The sequence below is a fragment of the Bufo bufo genome, chromosome 3 (genome assembly GCF_905171765.1).
Source record: "Bufo bufo chromosome 3, aBufBuf1.1, whole genome shotgun sequence".
Taxonomy (NCBI): Eukaryota; Metazoa; Chordata; class Amphibia; order Anura; family Bufonidae; genus Bufo; species Bufo bufo.
In genome coordinates, this window is record NC_053391.1 from 141,785,461 (window position 1) to 141,802,260 (window position 16,800).

The following is a 16,800-nucleotide window of genomic DNA, read 5'->3' on the forward strand; positions in this document are numbered from 1 at the left end:
ATATATATACACACACACACACACACACATAATTTGTAGGATACCTAAATCATAAGCTGTTGCTTATTAGTACACTGAACTTTACAGTGTGCACATACAGCAGTTCACGACCACATGTAAAGAGTTGCCATATTCAGGAGAAAATGAGTAGCAAATTGTGGGGGTAATTTACTCTGTTACCCCTTATGAAAATGAATAATGTGGGCCTAAAGCGACATTTTCACAGCCAAATATTTCAAAATCCTTGAATCGCTTGTTGGGTCAAAGTGCTCGCTACACACCCCGAAAAATTCCTTGGGGGGTGTAGTTTCCGAAATGGGGTCACTTCTTGGGGGTTTCCACTGTAGGGGTATTTCAGGGTGTTCTCAATTGCGTCATGGCACCTAAAAATTATTCCAGTGAAATCTGCTCTCCAGAAGCCATATCGTGCTCCATCTGTTCTAAGCTCTGCCGTACACCCATATAGCAGTCAACAACCACATATGGGGTGTTTCTGTACACTGCAGAATCAGGGTAATAGATATTGAGTTTAGTTTGGCTGTTAACCCTTGCTGTTACAGGGGGGAAAAAATGATTAAAATGGAAAATCTGCCAAAAATTTTGAAATTTTGAAATTTCATCTCCATTTTCCTTTAATTCTTGTGGAACACCTAAAGGGTTAAAAAAGTTAGCAAAATCAGTTTTGAATAACTTGAGGGGTGTAGTTTCTTAAATGGGGTCATCACATGCGCCACTGCAGCCAAACACTGGCTTCAGTGGTTCCCCCAGGTGGCATGTTATCACCGAGACCAGTGAATGTGACGATGGACAGGACATTATACTTCTAGTCCACAAGGGACTGGCTGTAGTGGGGACCAGACTAAGTACTGGTACGGAATGTCAGTGAACAGGAGAGTGGCTTTTTTTTTTGTATTTTAAATGCATTCTAAGCTTTACATCAATAATTTTTACCTTAGGGTTTGGACAACACCTTTAAACTAAGGGAATGTGCATGCATTAATTATAGTCTAGGATCTATGAGTTTCATACACCGTTAGTTTACAGCCCAGAGACTTTCATATCTCAGAATCATGTTAATATATTAAAGGATCAGAAGCTGTTGTCACGATAAGCGGATTGCTACAGTTCTGTGTTTTCTAGCCTGGTGATCAGCTGCATTCAGGCATGTACCACCCCTGCATTGGCAGAGGGAAGTTTACATCACGGCTGTTCAAATAAATAGACTCAAGTCTATGTGATAGGAAAGATGGGCTGTATCTGCCTGAGCAGGAGCCACTCTAACAGAGAGTTCTTTTCTGATACCCAGATGGGCATTCTGAGCAGGAACACCCCCTCTGTGCACCCATAGGCACTACTTGGATATATGGAGAAGGGTTTGTAGCTCTCCTGTGCCTCCATCCTTAGACATGTCGGTTTTACATGCTCGATAATGTTAAAATATGTGCACGGGTGACTATCCCCTTTAAATTGAATCAATAAAATACATAGAAAATGCAATTGCTGCCTATAGGGACACAATTAAAGTTAGTAAATTCTCTTATATAATATCATACATTAGAATGTCTCATAAGCCACATTTTTAGCCAAGTCTTTAAAAGTTTGATCTACGGCCTGAAAAAAAGGGTAAAAGATTAAAGTAATCCCTATATAGAATATTTGAAGTCTCACCCTTCAGAATTGTGATATTGGACAGAAGAGGAAGAAGGAAGATAAGGATCGTCTTTAGAAGTGGCTTTTTGTTCTAACATCATTCAAAAGATGTTCTACAGCTTCAGCATAACTTTAGACTCCACGTCATTACTAAATATCCAGTACAATAGCAGTAATGTTTTATGTCAATATAAACTTGATGAAGTTCCTAAATTAATCAAAATAAAGGAAATCCAAAGGCGGCAGTTTCATTATTTCTGGGCTCCATAAATCATTTTCTCGCTGGCAAGAAAACAGATATTGATCTGAGATCACCTATTAAGTAAAGCTTCCTGCCTTTGTAGTCCAATGGACATTTTAACACTATAATGTTATTCTATACAGAGCAGAGGAATTGCACTAGTTTTCTAAACATTTTCGTTCCAAGTAAATCTTATCCAGTGGCGTCCATAGGCAGACCACACGGTTGCTATGGGGCATTCTGGGTTGATTTTTTTTTTCTGTAAGGAGTTCCTGCTCTTCGGTATGTAGTCACAGAGGAGGCTGCTCTCAGCTGTGCTCTAAGGAATCCCTGTTCTTTTCTATGAAGTACCAGAGTCCACACTAATGCGACTGGAGAAAGGCCTTCAGAATAGTATACCCCTGAATATTTAACTTTTATTACTCTTTTTAACCCAGAGTGTTTCTGGAGGGTCTTTAACCCAGGACCCGCTGTATGGGAGACAGGAACCGTACCAGTTAAGCTACCGGCTTAAAGGGGTTTTCTGAGACCAGAAAATTGATGGTCTATACTCATATAATTGCCGCCGCCGTCGCCACCACCACCGATCAGTTGTTTGAAGAGGTTGTGGTGCTCTGATGAGAACTGTGGTCTCCTTGCAACTTACCAAACACAGTGCTGTCCATTGGATAGTAGCTGTGCTTGGTATTGCAGCCGAGGCCCATTCACTGGAATGGGACTGAGCTGCACCTATGCCATGTTATGAAAAACATGACATCACTGGCCTAAACACATAATCTATAGCAATATGGAGTTGTAGTTTTACCACAGCTTGAGTGCTGGAGGTTAGCCATCAAAGGTCTATGGTATAAACTTCTCCGAACTGCACTGCGTGAACAAAGCTACAAACCAATCCCAGAGGTATAATCAAACCTAGTTTTATTATAAATGTATACATTTTCAATGATCCACAAATTATTTGAAATGTAATTTAAGCTTTAAAATAAGAGAAATTCAAAAGGTATAGCTACTCACGTGATATGAAGCTGTATCTGCTACTGAAGGACTGACCACTTCCTGCCTCAAGGAATCCATTTGCACCCCAGAAAGTATACCATAATGACTTGGACTTGTATTTTTCTCTCCTTTCTTTTTAGATTTCTTCCCTGTGTCCTTTTTGGTGTTTCTCTGCATCATAAACTCTTCTTGAATTATTTTGTCATTGCTCATGTACCGAAGCAAAGAACTTTCTAAGCAAAATGGAAAGAAAGACTTCAAGGACTTGAAGTTACGTACTTAGATGAAACCAATGATAAATTAAAACTTTGGAGAAGATGTTACTATAACATTGCCCTCCTGTAGACTAAAGAAAATTGAATTTGTGTTCAGTTACAGATAAATTACTATGACTGCTTCTTCCCATAGGACACTATGTCAAAGGATGCTTTGGGCATTTGTTCTCATTGTACATGGTTACCGTATTTACTAGACAGTTTCAATGTATTTCAAGCAATAAAATATTACATCGGAACCAAAAATTATTGGCCTTTGAGGCAATCTGTGATGCTGAAAACAATTATAACATTCTCCTAGGACAACGTAAAGTATATGCCTTTCTGAGCACCGTTTACAGTTACAGTTTTCAGAACATGCTGCTATATTCAGGAATTTTATGCACAAAAGCAGTAAGTGATGTTTTTCTCTTACTTCTTGAAATTGAAATTTGAATTAGAGGTTGGAAGAGAGGTTGTCTAGCCTTTACTAAATCACAGCCTATCTGATCAGCTGTTTGGTTACAGCTCCATTGTCCTATTAAAGTCTTCGGGTGCAGTGCTGTAGTACTGAGCTCCCTCCATTACAAGGTTGACAGTGATGTGTAGAACAGTTGGAACAGCTGATTAGCGAGGGTGCGGGGTGTAGGAGGCCCGCTGAACAGCTATTGATTTCCTATCCTGAGGATAGGCCATCACTTAGTAAAGGTTGGACAATACCTTTAAAGATATGATATAGACTACAGTTTTCTTACGATCAATGTTGTAGAACAGGGGTACTCAACTGGCGGACCGTGGTCCGGACCCCTGCATGTACTTGGGTGCCGGCTCTCAGGGGGTGCCAGAGTCCAGAAGCAATGAGCGCTTCCATCAATACAACAATACAATGCTGGAGCATTGGGAGCTGTGGTCCTGTCACTCACCGCGCAGCTCCCCGCGCTCCTCCCCTCCTTCAGGCCGACCGCGCTCTGAATGGTGAAGCAGGAAGACTTCTCCCCACTCCACCATTCATCCTGCAGGCACAGATCATGCTTTCGGCATGTGTGGGTGGAGCCTGCAGCCCGTAAATCTGCATAAGCTCCAACCACATAGTGCTGCAGAGCAATCTGTGTCTGCAGGGGAGAGAGGACTGTGAGCTTCAGGAATGGGACAAGGTGAATAGGTACTGTTTTTTTTTTGTTTTGTTTTTTTAAACACAGAAGGGGCACAATGGGCATTTCTACTCTGGAGGGGGCACAATGGGCATTGCAAATGTGAAGGGGGCAAAATGGTCATTTCTACTCTGGAGGGGGCACAATGGGCATTCCTAATGTGAAGGGGCACAATGGGCATTTCTACTCTGGAGAGGGCACAATGGGCACTGCTAATGTGAAGGGGCACAATGGGCATTTCTACTATGGAGGGCACAGTGCACAGAGGGCATTACTACTCTGAAGGGGGCACAGTGCAGAGGGCATTACTACAATGAAGGGGGCACAGGGGACATTATTACTGTGAAGGGGGCACAATGGGCATTACTAGCCCAGAGGGCATTACTACTACTACTAAGGGGGCAAAATGTGGAATTATACTATGGAGGGAGCACAGAGGGCATTATTACTGTGAAGGGGCACAATAGGCATTATTACTCTGAAGGGGGCACAATGGGCATTATTACTGTGAAGGGGGCACAATGGGCATTATTACTGTGAAGGGGGCACAATGGGCATTATTCGTTTTAAGGGAGCACAATGGACATTATTACTTTGAAGGGGGTACAATGGGCATTACTACTATTAAGGGACATTATTACTGTGAAGGAGGCACAATGGGGATTATTACTATGAAAGGGCAACAATGGGGATTATTACTGTGAAGAGGCAGAGAGAGGGCATTACTACTATGAGGTAGGGTTAAGGGTATTAACACTCTGTGGGGAGCAACTAAGGAGGCATCACAATGTGTCAGGGGCACTAAGGAGCATCATAATGTGTGGGGGCACCAAGGGATCACCCTGCTGTCAGGGTGCACTTAGGGGTATCATACTCTGTGGAGCACTAAAGGTATATCATACTGTCTAAGAGGCATTATAGGGGCATCATTATTGTTAGGGGGCACTGGAAGGACATTCTTACTGTTGGCAGAAAGGAGATAAGGTGGGCTTGGACGTGTGGATTATTGTAAAAAAATAATGCAGCGCTACACGCCAATGCTGTTGTCCCTCTTTATATATATTTTTTGTTTTGTTTTGCAGCTCGGATCTTCATCCTACAGCAGACTCAGGTATGTGGACCTTTACAAAAAGTACTTGAGTACCCCTGTTATAGAAAGTAACAAACAGAAATATGTAAAAAAAAAAAAAACTGTAACAAAACCAGGGTACACATTACCTAAGTTTAAGTACAGATGTGTATGTAACACATTTAGTCGACAAGTGAGCTTCTGGTTCATACACTGAATTTATCAGATTCACATGATGGAGGCCAAAAAAAGAGTCACTTTGTGTTAGCATATTCTTTTTCCTATATGCGCTTTTCCTATATAATTGTAAACTGCAAAGCCCTTTTTTTTTTTTTAGATTGTGGACAATGGACTGTGTATGTCACTACAGCATATGACTATGCATGGCTCTAAAACGGAGACTACTCCTAACATATCCCTCTGACACAAGGCTCTAATGCAATGTGAAGGAGCCTAAAGCGTCAAGTGAAATATATATTCACCTCAATAGTATGTAACAAGTGCCTAAGCTTCTCGTAGCAGAGAACCTTTGCACTCTATGGGAAGATCTATCAGGACCGTCGTTTTCTATGTCTATCTTTATAACCCCTGCACCTCCAGATGATGCCTCGTCATAAATTAAGCTCATCCGAATGAAATCTGCAGCTTGTAGCTGCTGTTGATTTCAGTCTTCATTTACGCCAGGAAAACTGGCAGAAATAATGATAGATCTGCCGAGAACGATGTCCCTGCCCACGTCACTTCACCTTTTCAGAAAATGGCGAGGACAGAGTAGAAACAGCATGTGAACAAATGGCATTTAAAAAGTGGTAAACCCCTGGTTTGCCACTTTTTTCTACCAGTTTTCTGGTGTAGGGGATTGATAAATCTCCAGTTATATCTATTTAGCAGAAAAACAGAACTCTGACCCCCCTATAAGGATATATTAAAAAAGGAATCTACACAGAATGCTGAAAATAAAAATGATTCTATGCTGGATGTCAACAATTGTCAGCAATACTTTACTTGCCTCTTTGTAGCTGCATTGTAGAGCAGTTTGCCATTCAAGAATCTATGAAAATTAGATGACAATCCATATAGGAGATGTAATGGCTTCCATAATGCTCTGATGAACACTGACTAGTTCTTTGCAATGTGTTTCAGGAGTATATGACATTAGAATATTATGTAGAGTATATCTATTTACAAAATGTGACTTACCTCTCCTACTATCTCTTTTCATCTTGTTAGGATCTTCATACTCTCCAACCCAGTTGTATTCTACAGGCATAGATATTGGCCTCAACTTACCTGTAAGGTAAAAAAAAAAAAAAAAAGTTTTGTTCCAAATTAAAGGGATTGTTTGGTTTTTCAATATTGATGACCTATCTTCAAAATAGATCATCAATATCAATTGGTGGGGTATGACTCTCAGCACCCCAGCAGTTTGGAGTGAAGGAGTTGCAGCGATCGTGTGAAAACAGGCCCATATAATAAAGGCAAAGAGCAAATATTCAAAGCAGAAGCTCATAAGCAACATCAACTAAACTATGTTGAATGAATATATTGGCCCAAGAAGGGAAATGGTCTTAAAGTGGTTGTCTGCTTTTTACTACTGATGACCTATCCCCTGGATAGCTCATCAAGATCAGCTGTTTGAAGAGAAGGCAGCGTTCATATGCTCTACTCTGTTTACCTGCTCGCTGCAGCAATTGCAGTAGTGAGCAGGTGGAGTCCCAAAGCTGTCAAGTTATCAACCTCACCTAAACATGTCAATGAAGAGTGCAGTGGTTCCAATGTGATCTATTCTATGACTTGAAGTAAATTATACAATTTGAAAAATTCATATGAAGGTAATACAAATTTCTTAGTTAGATTTATCAAGTTTAATGTTTTTAAATGAGTTAAATAAAAATCTTCCAAGTGCCCCTAAATGTGATAAAATGATCAAAAAATTCATTTCAGCACTTAACCCGTCACTCCAGTTTCTGATTACAAGCTACAGCAGTGACTTTGCTGTATAAGGCACAGGACCACTACAGCCAGTCAATGGCCTCAGCGGTAAATGCCATTAGACCACTGAGGAGAGTGACTGGCTGCAGCAGTTACATGCTGTAAACAGCTAAATCACCTCTGCAGGCTGTAAGTAGAGCACGTGGTGAGGATCAGTGCAACAGCACTGTAAAAAATAAGTGGTGAGTATATATTCTTTTATTATTTTAGCACATTTAGGGGCATTTGGGAGATTTTTATCTAACTCAGACAAGCCCTTTAATTACATTTCATTGTTTTTGCTGAAGGACTCTACCAAATGCTCTTCCCATCTGTGGCTAATATTTTCCACTGAACAAGGCACTGGACAGGGCTTTGCAGATAGGGATGGGGTCTCCTCAACCAAACAAATTTAACATAATTTAACTAGAAAATTGGCAGCTAAGATGGCTGATGTAAGAGTTCAGTTTATGGAGCACAGACAAGCAAAAGATGAACCAAATTAAATGAATTTGGCACAACGGACTGCATGAAAAGCCTCTACTATGTAAATATAAAAAAAAAAAATCTGTATTCGGGGCTATTTGCATATTGTGACCTGTGTGGCATAAATTCACAATTTTTGCAGGATAAACCACTAATATTGGTCCATTGGTGGTCAACCCAATGTTGTCTAGGCATTAAATGTGGCCTTTAAACGGCCACACAATTACCCAGTGCATTGGACAATGAGCTGATTTAACATAGGAAATATTTAATATATGTCCCTAATATGTCCTATTATTTTCTCTTTTAAAAACAAGAGCGTAGTCTAATCCAACAGTCTTATGGTGCTTTACCCCATCTTCCCCTTCTACTACTGTGTGCAGATCATCAAGAAAAGGAGGGGCAAATGGAAAGAGTAACAAATGGCTGCAGGATAAGACTACACAGGGTTTGTTTGTAGTCTGTAACCATGGAGACACATATGGTTATGTATATACAAAATGGTCAGATATTTTTAATCAAGACAATTTTCAAAGTGGCTTCATTTTTTACTTTAGAGTCATTAAAACAATAAAATACTGCAGTTGTAATAGTGCACACAGCCCACGGCAGAAGAGAATTTGGCTTTATAACAGTGGGGCTTCTATCTACATTTCAAATACAGATTGCTGAGTAAATACAGGTCATGTAAATAATCTCAGTAAACTATAGCCTTAAACAAAACTGGCATTAAAATGCATGATTTACTACAACTAAGCAACTGTCTGCATAATTTTAATCTGCAAAGTTGTTTTCCAAAGAGAATACTGTATGTGAACGATGCCCACAGCAAAGACAAAGGTGTTCATTTCCATCCATGCTACATTAGAGTTTCAAAACAAGAACCCAAGCAGACAAAATAGTCACTTGTAATAATGAAAGCCTGTGTGCTCTTTTGGAAAACGTTATGTAAGGGAAAAATACCATCTGTGAAAACCAACAGCGGTGACTGGAAGGAGACATTATGTTAAATGTTACTAGGAAGGAGGTTAAACACATCTTTGCATGTTTTTCTACATATATTTTATTGGACTGCTCATTGGAACGTAGGCCAGTTTTTGTAAGCGATATCAACAAAAGGAACAGCTTTATGATAAATGATTTGTCGAGTCAATTCTGTGTTGATAAAAACTTAAGAAAACCCAAAAACACTTTAGCACAAATGGCGAAGAGTACTTGTGCATCAATCGAGACACAAGGATCCATACTTGTACAGCTGAACAAGTGCATTTTTGCAGGCCAAGGAACTCTAAGGGGGCTTCCAATATTCTTAATTATATTCTATATTTTATAGTAGGGGTACTGCATTTTTACTGTACCTCATCTGCTGCATAACCTGGAGAGATTCCTGTCCACCACTGATTGATATAAAATGCCCTATCCCGTTACAAAAAATATTTTCACCATACAAGCTGTGTGTTATGATGTCGCACAGCTGAAGGGTCACAGAACACATTGAAGCTGCTGAAGAACCTCTTTTTGGAAAGAGAGGGAGCACTACATGTTTACACACAAGAAAGCCAACTGCAAAAGACTGTTTTCTGCAGGAAAAGATAAGTGTCCTGGTGAAATCTATAGAAAATTTACTTCTATTGTTTGAAAGCATTAATTAGGACAGAGGCAGCATTGTTTGGTGGAGGAAACATTTTTGGTGGCCATTTTGAAATCCACCATATTGAATTCAGCGCATGTTTTTCTAATGGGAAGGGGATGACATGATATATCAGTCTTGACTAGACCAGGCTCAGAAACACACTGGAAGTGTCAGTTTTGACCTCTCTTTACCTGATTAGGAGTTAAGTGAGGTAAAATATTCCTAAAGTGCTTTATATGACGTGTTTAATATGTCTACAAATCAGCAGGATGCATATGGTTAAACATTTAATCCAGTGTTCGTGAACACACTGAAGAACCACAGGTGATACTTTTTCACAACCCTGTAGGATTCACCAGTGCAGGTGAGCCATATTGCATACTTTTACACATACGGTAAAAACGGGACTTTAAATCACACCAAAGATAATAGTCCGGCAAACTTGGGGGCCACTCTATGTGTATAGCTACAGCAAAGAACAGAGGTGTGCCATCCTGTTAAAATTGTCCCTGGGTTAGGTCCACTGAATTGGACTCAGAGGTCCGACAGAATGGACCTCCAAGGTCGCAGGACTTAACGCCTTTGGACTTTTATCTCTGGGGTCATTTAAAGTCCCTTTTGTATGTGGAAAAAAATGCAATATGGCTAACCTGAAATGGTAAATCCTACTGTGCTATGAAGAAGTATCACCCTGTGGTCCTTCAGCATATTCACAAAGACTGGATTAAACATTCGACACATGGAACACGTCATGTAAACTGCTTTAGGAAACTTTAACCTTGGTCCTATACAGGTAAAGATAGGTCAGATTGACACTGACGTGCTTATGAGTAAATTGTAGCCAAGACTAATATATTACATATTCCCTTCCACAATGGAGAAAACTGAGCTGAATTCAATATGGAAGATTTTAAAATGGCAGCCAAAAACATTTCCTCCACCAAATAGTCTCCCTCCCAATTAAGACTTTCATGCATTGGAAGCCAATTTTCTACATATTACTCCAATGCAAAGGGTGTGTCCAGACTTTTCCCTCTCTCTGTATAAAATAATACTAATAATACCATAAGGTTAAGGCCACATGGTAAGGTTTCTGCATGCAGTTTTGGAAGCCACAATCAGGGTTGGGTCATAAAAGGAGAAAACGTATACAGGACAGATACAACTTCCAAAAGTGCATGCAGAAACCTGACCCAAGTCGCTGTACCCTTAGGCCTCTTTCACACGAACGATACAGATTGTGTCAGGATGCGTTCAGGGTGCATTCAGTGAAACTCGCACCATTTTGCAAGCAAGTTCAGTCAGTTTTGTCAGCGTTCAGTTTTTTCTGTGCGGGTGCAATGCGTTTTGATGCGTATTTCACGCTCGTGATAAAAAACGGAAGGTTTACAAACAACATCTCTTAGCAACCATCAGTGAAAAATGCATTGCATCCGCACTTGCTTCCGGATGCAATGTGTTTTTCACTGAAGCCCCATTCACTTCTATGGAGCCAGGGCTGCGTGAAAAACGCAGAATATAGAACATGCTGTGTTTTTCACGCAACGCAGAACTGATGCGCGGAAAACTCGTGTGCAAGGGGCCTTATTTATGTAGAGCGAATGTATGAGAGTGTCACAATCACTGGAGAATGCAAATATTGACATTAAACAGTGATGTATGGCTCGTCCTGCTAATCAAGCCTTGGAGTCATTAATTGATGGCGTGGATATTGAGGGTGCTAATACACATTTGCTGCCAAGTTGTAGTAAGCAGGTTACCACTAATGGCCAGGCTGCACCTGTACTTGCCGTGGTTTCAAAATGCAAGCACAGTTGCAGTCGACAATTAGCGTAAACCAGAACTAGTTACCGCAGCCTGGCTGCATTTGTAATAACACCCTTTGGCAAGACTGAATTTCACATTAACTAATTGATAGGTGACCATGAAGCTTGTGATGTACATCATTCCCTTTTTGTATGTTTCTACCGAGAAAAGGTCCAAAGGCTAGAAGAGACAACAGCTCTGAGCAAAATTTTGCAGCACCTATATGAGTTGTCACAAAAATACAGCAGGGCTAATGATTTGCACTCTTCTAGACATTCCTCTGTAGGTGACGTAGCAGATGATATGTACATCACTTGATATTATACAGTGGTTATTCAAGTACTGTAACTGTAGAGAACTACAGGACAGCTAAACTGATTACATGTATATTTATTCAGTTCTTTGTACAAAGCTTCTGAAAATGGTTAGGCTTTCTTCCTGAGGACACAGTAAGGGTCTATCAATTGTCAAATAATTATTCAAAAGGAGCATCAACGTCCCTTATAAACATGCTATCAGAAATGCAATAGCCCGTCCCGTCGATGGATCCACATACAGCGTTTAGTAAACTCCAAAGAGACATCCATGTCAGCATTTCCCTCAATAGCTGTTTTAATTAAACAGATACAAAATTGTACAAATGGTGCAACGTTTCGGCCATGTCATTGCATTTTATAAATTTTTTGATCTATTTCATAAAAGAAGCCATTGAGCAGATGCTGACGTCGGATGTCTTTGTTACAGAGAGGTTCAAGTCCCTGCTCATTAAAGTCTTCTCACCCAATAATTCCCAAAATAACACAGTACAAGGTATTTTTAAACAAAAAGCAATGAAAAAAATAAATAATAAAATGCAACAAAACAGTCGAGCTGCAAAAATAAAAATCATGATTAGGTTTCTAAATATGCGTTTGTACAAATGCGCATTCCCAACAGCTGCCCTGTGTAAATGTGTCACCGATAACCTGATGAATAAGCAAATGCTTAATCATCTGGTGATTGCTAGTGATGGACGAACATCGGCAGGGACGAGTCGGCGTTCGCGATCAAATGTTCGCAAATTGTGCGTTCGCGGCAAGCCCCATTCACTTTAATGGCAGTCGAACCTGAAAAACCTTCAGGTCATAGTTGCAGCCAGCAAACACTTACTAGAAGTACACAAATCGTTCCACAACATGGACATTGATATACCAGAGGGGGATCATTGGTAAAAATTCCCACAAAAAATATGTATTTTAATCAGGGGCCATTTTTATGAGTCTTAAAGGGAAACTCTAAATGTGCCCTGCTGGAGCCTAGAAATTTTTTATCTTAGGCCACGGGAGTACGGGCCCCAAAAATTAGGCATTCACCTGGCAGAAAAGAACTTGTGATGATGTGGCTGGAGGTATATTAGGTGGTCACTGGATAAAAATAGAACTGTCGGCCAGTACTGGCCCCAAAAATTAGGCATTCACTTGACAGAAAAGAACTTGTGATTCTGTGGCTGGAGGTACATTAGGCGTTCACTGGATAAAAATGTTACTGTAGGCCACTGGAGTAGAGGCCCCAAAAATGTGGCATTCACCTAACACAAATGAACTTGTGATTCTGTGGCTGGAGGTACATTAGGCGTTCACTGGATAAAAATGTTACTGTAGGCCACTGGAGTAGAGGCCCCAAAAATGTGGCATTCACCTAACACAAATGAACTTGTGATTCTGTGGCTGGAGGTACATTAGGCGTTCACTGGATAAAAATTTTACTGTAGGCTTTTGGACAGGACACTCGACGAAGGGCAAGCCAAGAGTTCCATGGCAAATTGTGCCAGCTCTGGCCACAGGTCAAGCCTGCACACCCAGAAGTCCAGGGCTTCTCAGAGCGTCCACATCGGCCGTTAACCCGATGTAGTCGGACACCAGTCGGTCTAGGCGTTCTCTGAGGCTGCATCTGGAGGGCTGCTGTCGATTGGTTGGCTGCAAGAATCATCTCATATCAATAGTGACCAAGACATCTTCAAACCGCCCTCTTTTTGCAGGTGCGGTAGGACTGGTACCCACACCTGTTTCGCTGTGGGTGGAAATTCCTCTGCCAGCGCCCGCAATAGCAGAATGCAGCATCTCTCGCAGCAAGGCCTGGAAGTGCTGAACTCTACCAGCCCTCTGTGATGCTTGTAACATGTCCACCATTTTGTGTTTGTACCACCCAGTACTGGTCCTTGCCCTTTATACTTTTTATACGGGGGTCCCTCTTCAAACACTGGAGCATGAAGGCACCCATTTGCACTAAATTTGAAGCTGTGGAGCGCCCTGGCTCATCGCTCAGGAGAATATCCTCCCCGGTCTCCTCCTCCCAGCCACGGACAACACCAGGGATCCCCAAAAAGTTTAAAGTCCCCCTCCTCCTCCCACCAGCCACCATCCTCCTCTGACTCCTCTTCAGACTCCTGCTGACTTGTCTCAGATGGAGTAGCCTTCCCCCTGGGAATTCATTCAGCATTGCAACTTCCTCATCTTCCTGCTCCTCGACGGCTTAATCAATGACATGACGCAATGCATGCTCCAGAAAGAAGGTGTAAGGTACGATGTCACTGATGGCGCCCTGGCTGCGACTGACAAGTTTGGTGATCTCATCAAATGGCCGCAGAAGTCTGCATGCGTCGCGCATAAGCAGCCACTGGTGCGGTGAAAAGAAATCAAGCTTCCCAGAACCTGTCCTGCTGCAGAGTTCGTACAGGTAGTCATTAACGGCACGTTGCTGCTGGAGCAGCCTATCAAGCATATACAAGGTGGAGTTTCAGCACGTTGGGCCGTCACAAACCAGACATCTGCCGGATAGGTGGTATCGCCGCTGAACATCAGCAAGGCGAGCCATGGCCGTGTAAGATCTTCTAAAATGGCCAGAGATTTTCCTGGCCTGCCGCAAGACGTACTGTGGACCCAGGGGTATTTGGCAACGAATCGCTGCACGACTGAGTTCAGAACTTGCCCTGTTTCAGAGCGTTCAGCAGATTGGCACCGTTGTCGCACACCACTTTACCAACTGTCAAATTGAGCGGGGTTAGCCACTGATCGGCCTGTGACTGCAGAGCTGAAAGCAGTGCAGGACCGGTGTGGCTCTTGGCTTCCAGGTACAACATCCGCAGCACAGCATGGCAAAGTCTCATCTGGGACGTCGAATAGGTTCTGGGGAGCTTGGGGGGGGGGGCGCAACGGAAGAGGTGGTAGCAGTGGAGAAGAAGGAGTCAGGCGAGGAGGAGACGGAGGATGGAGAATGAGGAGGAGAAGAAGAGGCAGGTCTGCATGCAATCCGTGGCGGTAACACCAAATCCACACGGGTGCCACAGGTTGCATGCTTGACGGCCGTCAGAAGGTTCACCCAGTAGGCAGTAAAAGTTATGTACCTTCCCTGCCAGTGTTTGCTAGACTACGTGTCTGTGGTCAGATGTATCTTGGCACCGACACTGTGTGCCAGAGATATATTCTCTTGCCGCTGAAAGTGGCCATATAGATCCGGAATGCCCTTCTGGGAGAAATATTTCTTTCTGGGGACCTTCCATTGCGGTGTGCCAATGGCCACAAATTTTCTAAAGGCCTCCGAGTCCACCAGTTTATATGGCAGTAGTTGACGGGCTAGCAGTTCAGACAAGCCAGTGGTCAGCCGTTGGGCAAGAGGTTTACCTGGCGTCATCATCTTTTTACGCTTGAACATTTGGGCCACGGAAGCCTACCTTATGCCAGATGAACGCGCTGATAGCATGGTGGAGTGGAGGACAAATGGGAGGAGAGAGAAGAAGGAGAAAAGGCAGGACATGAAGCGCCGAGAGTGTGGCTTTGTGGGTTCTGATGGCGTTGCTCCCACTGGGGTCGGTGATGGGAGGCCAGGTGCCTTCTTAAAGCGATCGTCCCTAGGTGAGTGTTGGGCTATCCGCGACTTATGCGTTGACAGCACAGGCTGCAGATGACAACACTACTGTCAGCACCTGACACGTTAAAAAAAAGTCCACACTGCGGAGCCATGTGCCAGCATCCTGAAAGCGCCAGTGAAGTGACCGTGCATAGTGGACGGCTGGCTCCAGACAAATTTGCAGTCTGATTTTTGCCTCCTGTGCCCTGCGAGCTGTGCCTGCTTCTCTTCCTTCTCCTCCCTCTCTGCTGCTCCGTCTCTCCCTCTGAACTCCCTTCCTCTCTTGCGGGCACCCATGTGACTTCCATCGACATGTCATCAATCATCCTCAACTTCACCACCACTGACATTTGATATCTCGGAGTAGGCAGCAACAGCGGGGACCACCCTCCTTGGGCTGATCTGGGTACTGTCATCAGACCGCTGGGTGGCAGCCAATGCTACCTCCTTTTCCTCATCCGATGTCAAGAATGGCTGCGCATCAGTAAGGTCTGGGAATGGATGGGAAAATAATTCCTCTGACTCATGTGGAGGGGCTATGGTGGTGGATTTGGGGGTGCACACAGCTAAGAGTGAGGAGGGTGCAGATACAGAGGATGAGGAGGGTGCAGAAGAGGAAGGGTGAGTGAGCCACTCAACCAACTCTGGTGCGTCCTTTGAAGTAATCACACACACCTTCTTCAACTTCCAACTTAGGCTCTGGCCTGGTGCACCTGCCCGACCCCTACCACCCCTGCGGAACGGCCTGCCTCTTCCTCTGCCTGTCATTTTCAAAATGACCCTGTGCCTAAGTCCATAGAGAAGAGCAGTATTTGTGGAAGCAGGTATTTTGCAGGCTTCAATCAATATTTGGTGGAAGCAGGTATATCTAACCCCTTAATCAGTCTTTTGTGGAAGCAGGTATAACACACCCCTCAATCAGTTTTTTTTGGGGCAACTGGTATATCACACCCATTGCAATTAGTTGCTCCGATACCGTTTGAACCTCTATATAGCTGCGGTATCACAGCAGAGCCATACACAACTGCTCCACAGTTTAAATGCACTATATAGAAAGTATATTATAGGTATATCACACCCCTGCCTCAATCAGTTTTTTTTTGGGGGGGGGCAACTTTATATCACACCCGTTGCAATTAGTTGTTCCAATAGCGTTTGTCCCTCTATATAGCTGCGGTATCGCAGCAGAACCGCACACAACTGCTGCACAGTGCAAATGCACTATAATATACTTTCTATGTTAGAAAGTATATTATAAGTGTATCACACCCCTCTGTATATCACACCTAATGATAGCACACCTATACCAGTCCTTAAAATGACTTTTATGGCCCTATTAGCTAGCGTTTGGTGTCACTAACAGCCTGTCCCTGATCCACAAAGCAACCTCTCCCTACACTGACAAAATACAGAATGTAAAATGGCAGCCAGATTGGGTTCTGTTATAGGGTGGGGGTGTGTCCATCTGTTGAAACATCTCAATTGGCTGTCCTTTCCCACCTGATGGATGTGTCAAGGGTCAAATTTCGGCACAATGCAAAAGAATATGGCGCGCGCGAACATCGCCATATGTTTGCATGTTCGGGGGATCGTGAACTCTTAAAGTTTGCGGCGAACAGACCGCTGGGCGAACTGCAAGGCTATCAATAGTGACTGCA

At 42.8% G+C, this 16,800-nt stretch overlaps 1 protein-coding gene across 3 annotated transcripts in view; it reads right to left on the reverse strand.

The window, feature by feature from the left end:
- The window catches only part of CNKSR2 (connector enhancer of kinase suppressor of Ras 2), a 422,681-nt gene that overhangs the window by 186,910 nt on the left and 218,971 nt on the right, over nt 1-16,800 (reverse strand). For all 3 annotated transcript variants that reach the window (XM_040423664.1, XM_040423663.1, XM_040423662.1), the window contains 2 exons: nt 6,562-6,651; nt 2,906-3,120 (listed from right to left, as the gene is read on the reverse strand). In XM_040423664.1, coding sequence (XP_040279598.1) covers nt 2,906-3,120; nt 6,562-6,651 — 305 coding nt within the window. The remainder of the gene's footprint in view (nt 1-2,905; nt 3,121-6,561; nt 6,652-16,800) is intronic.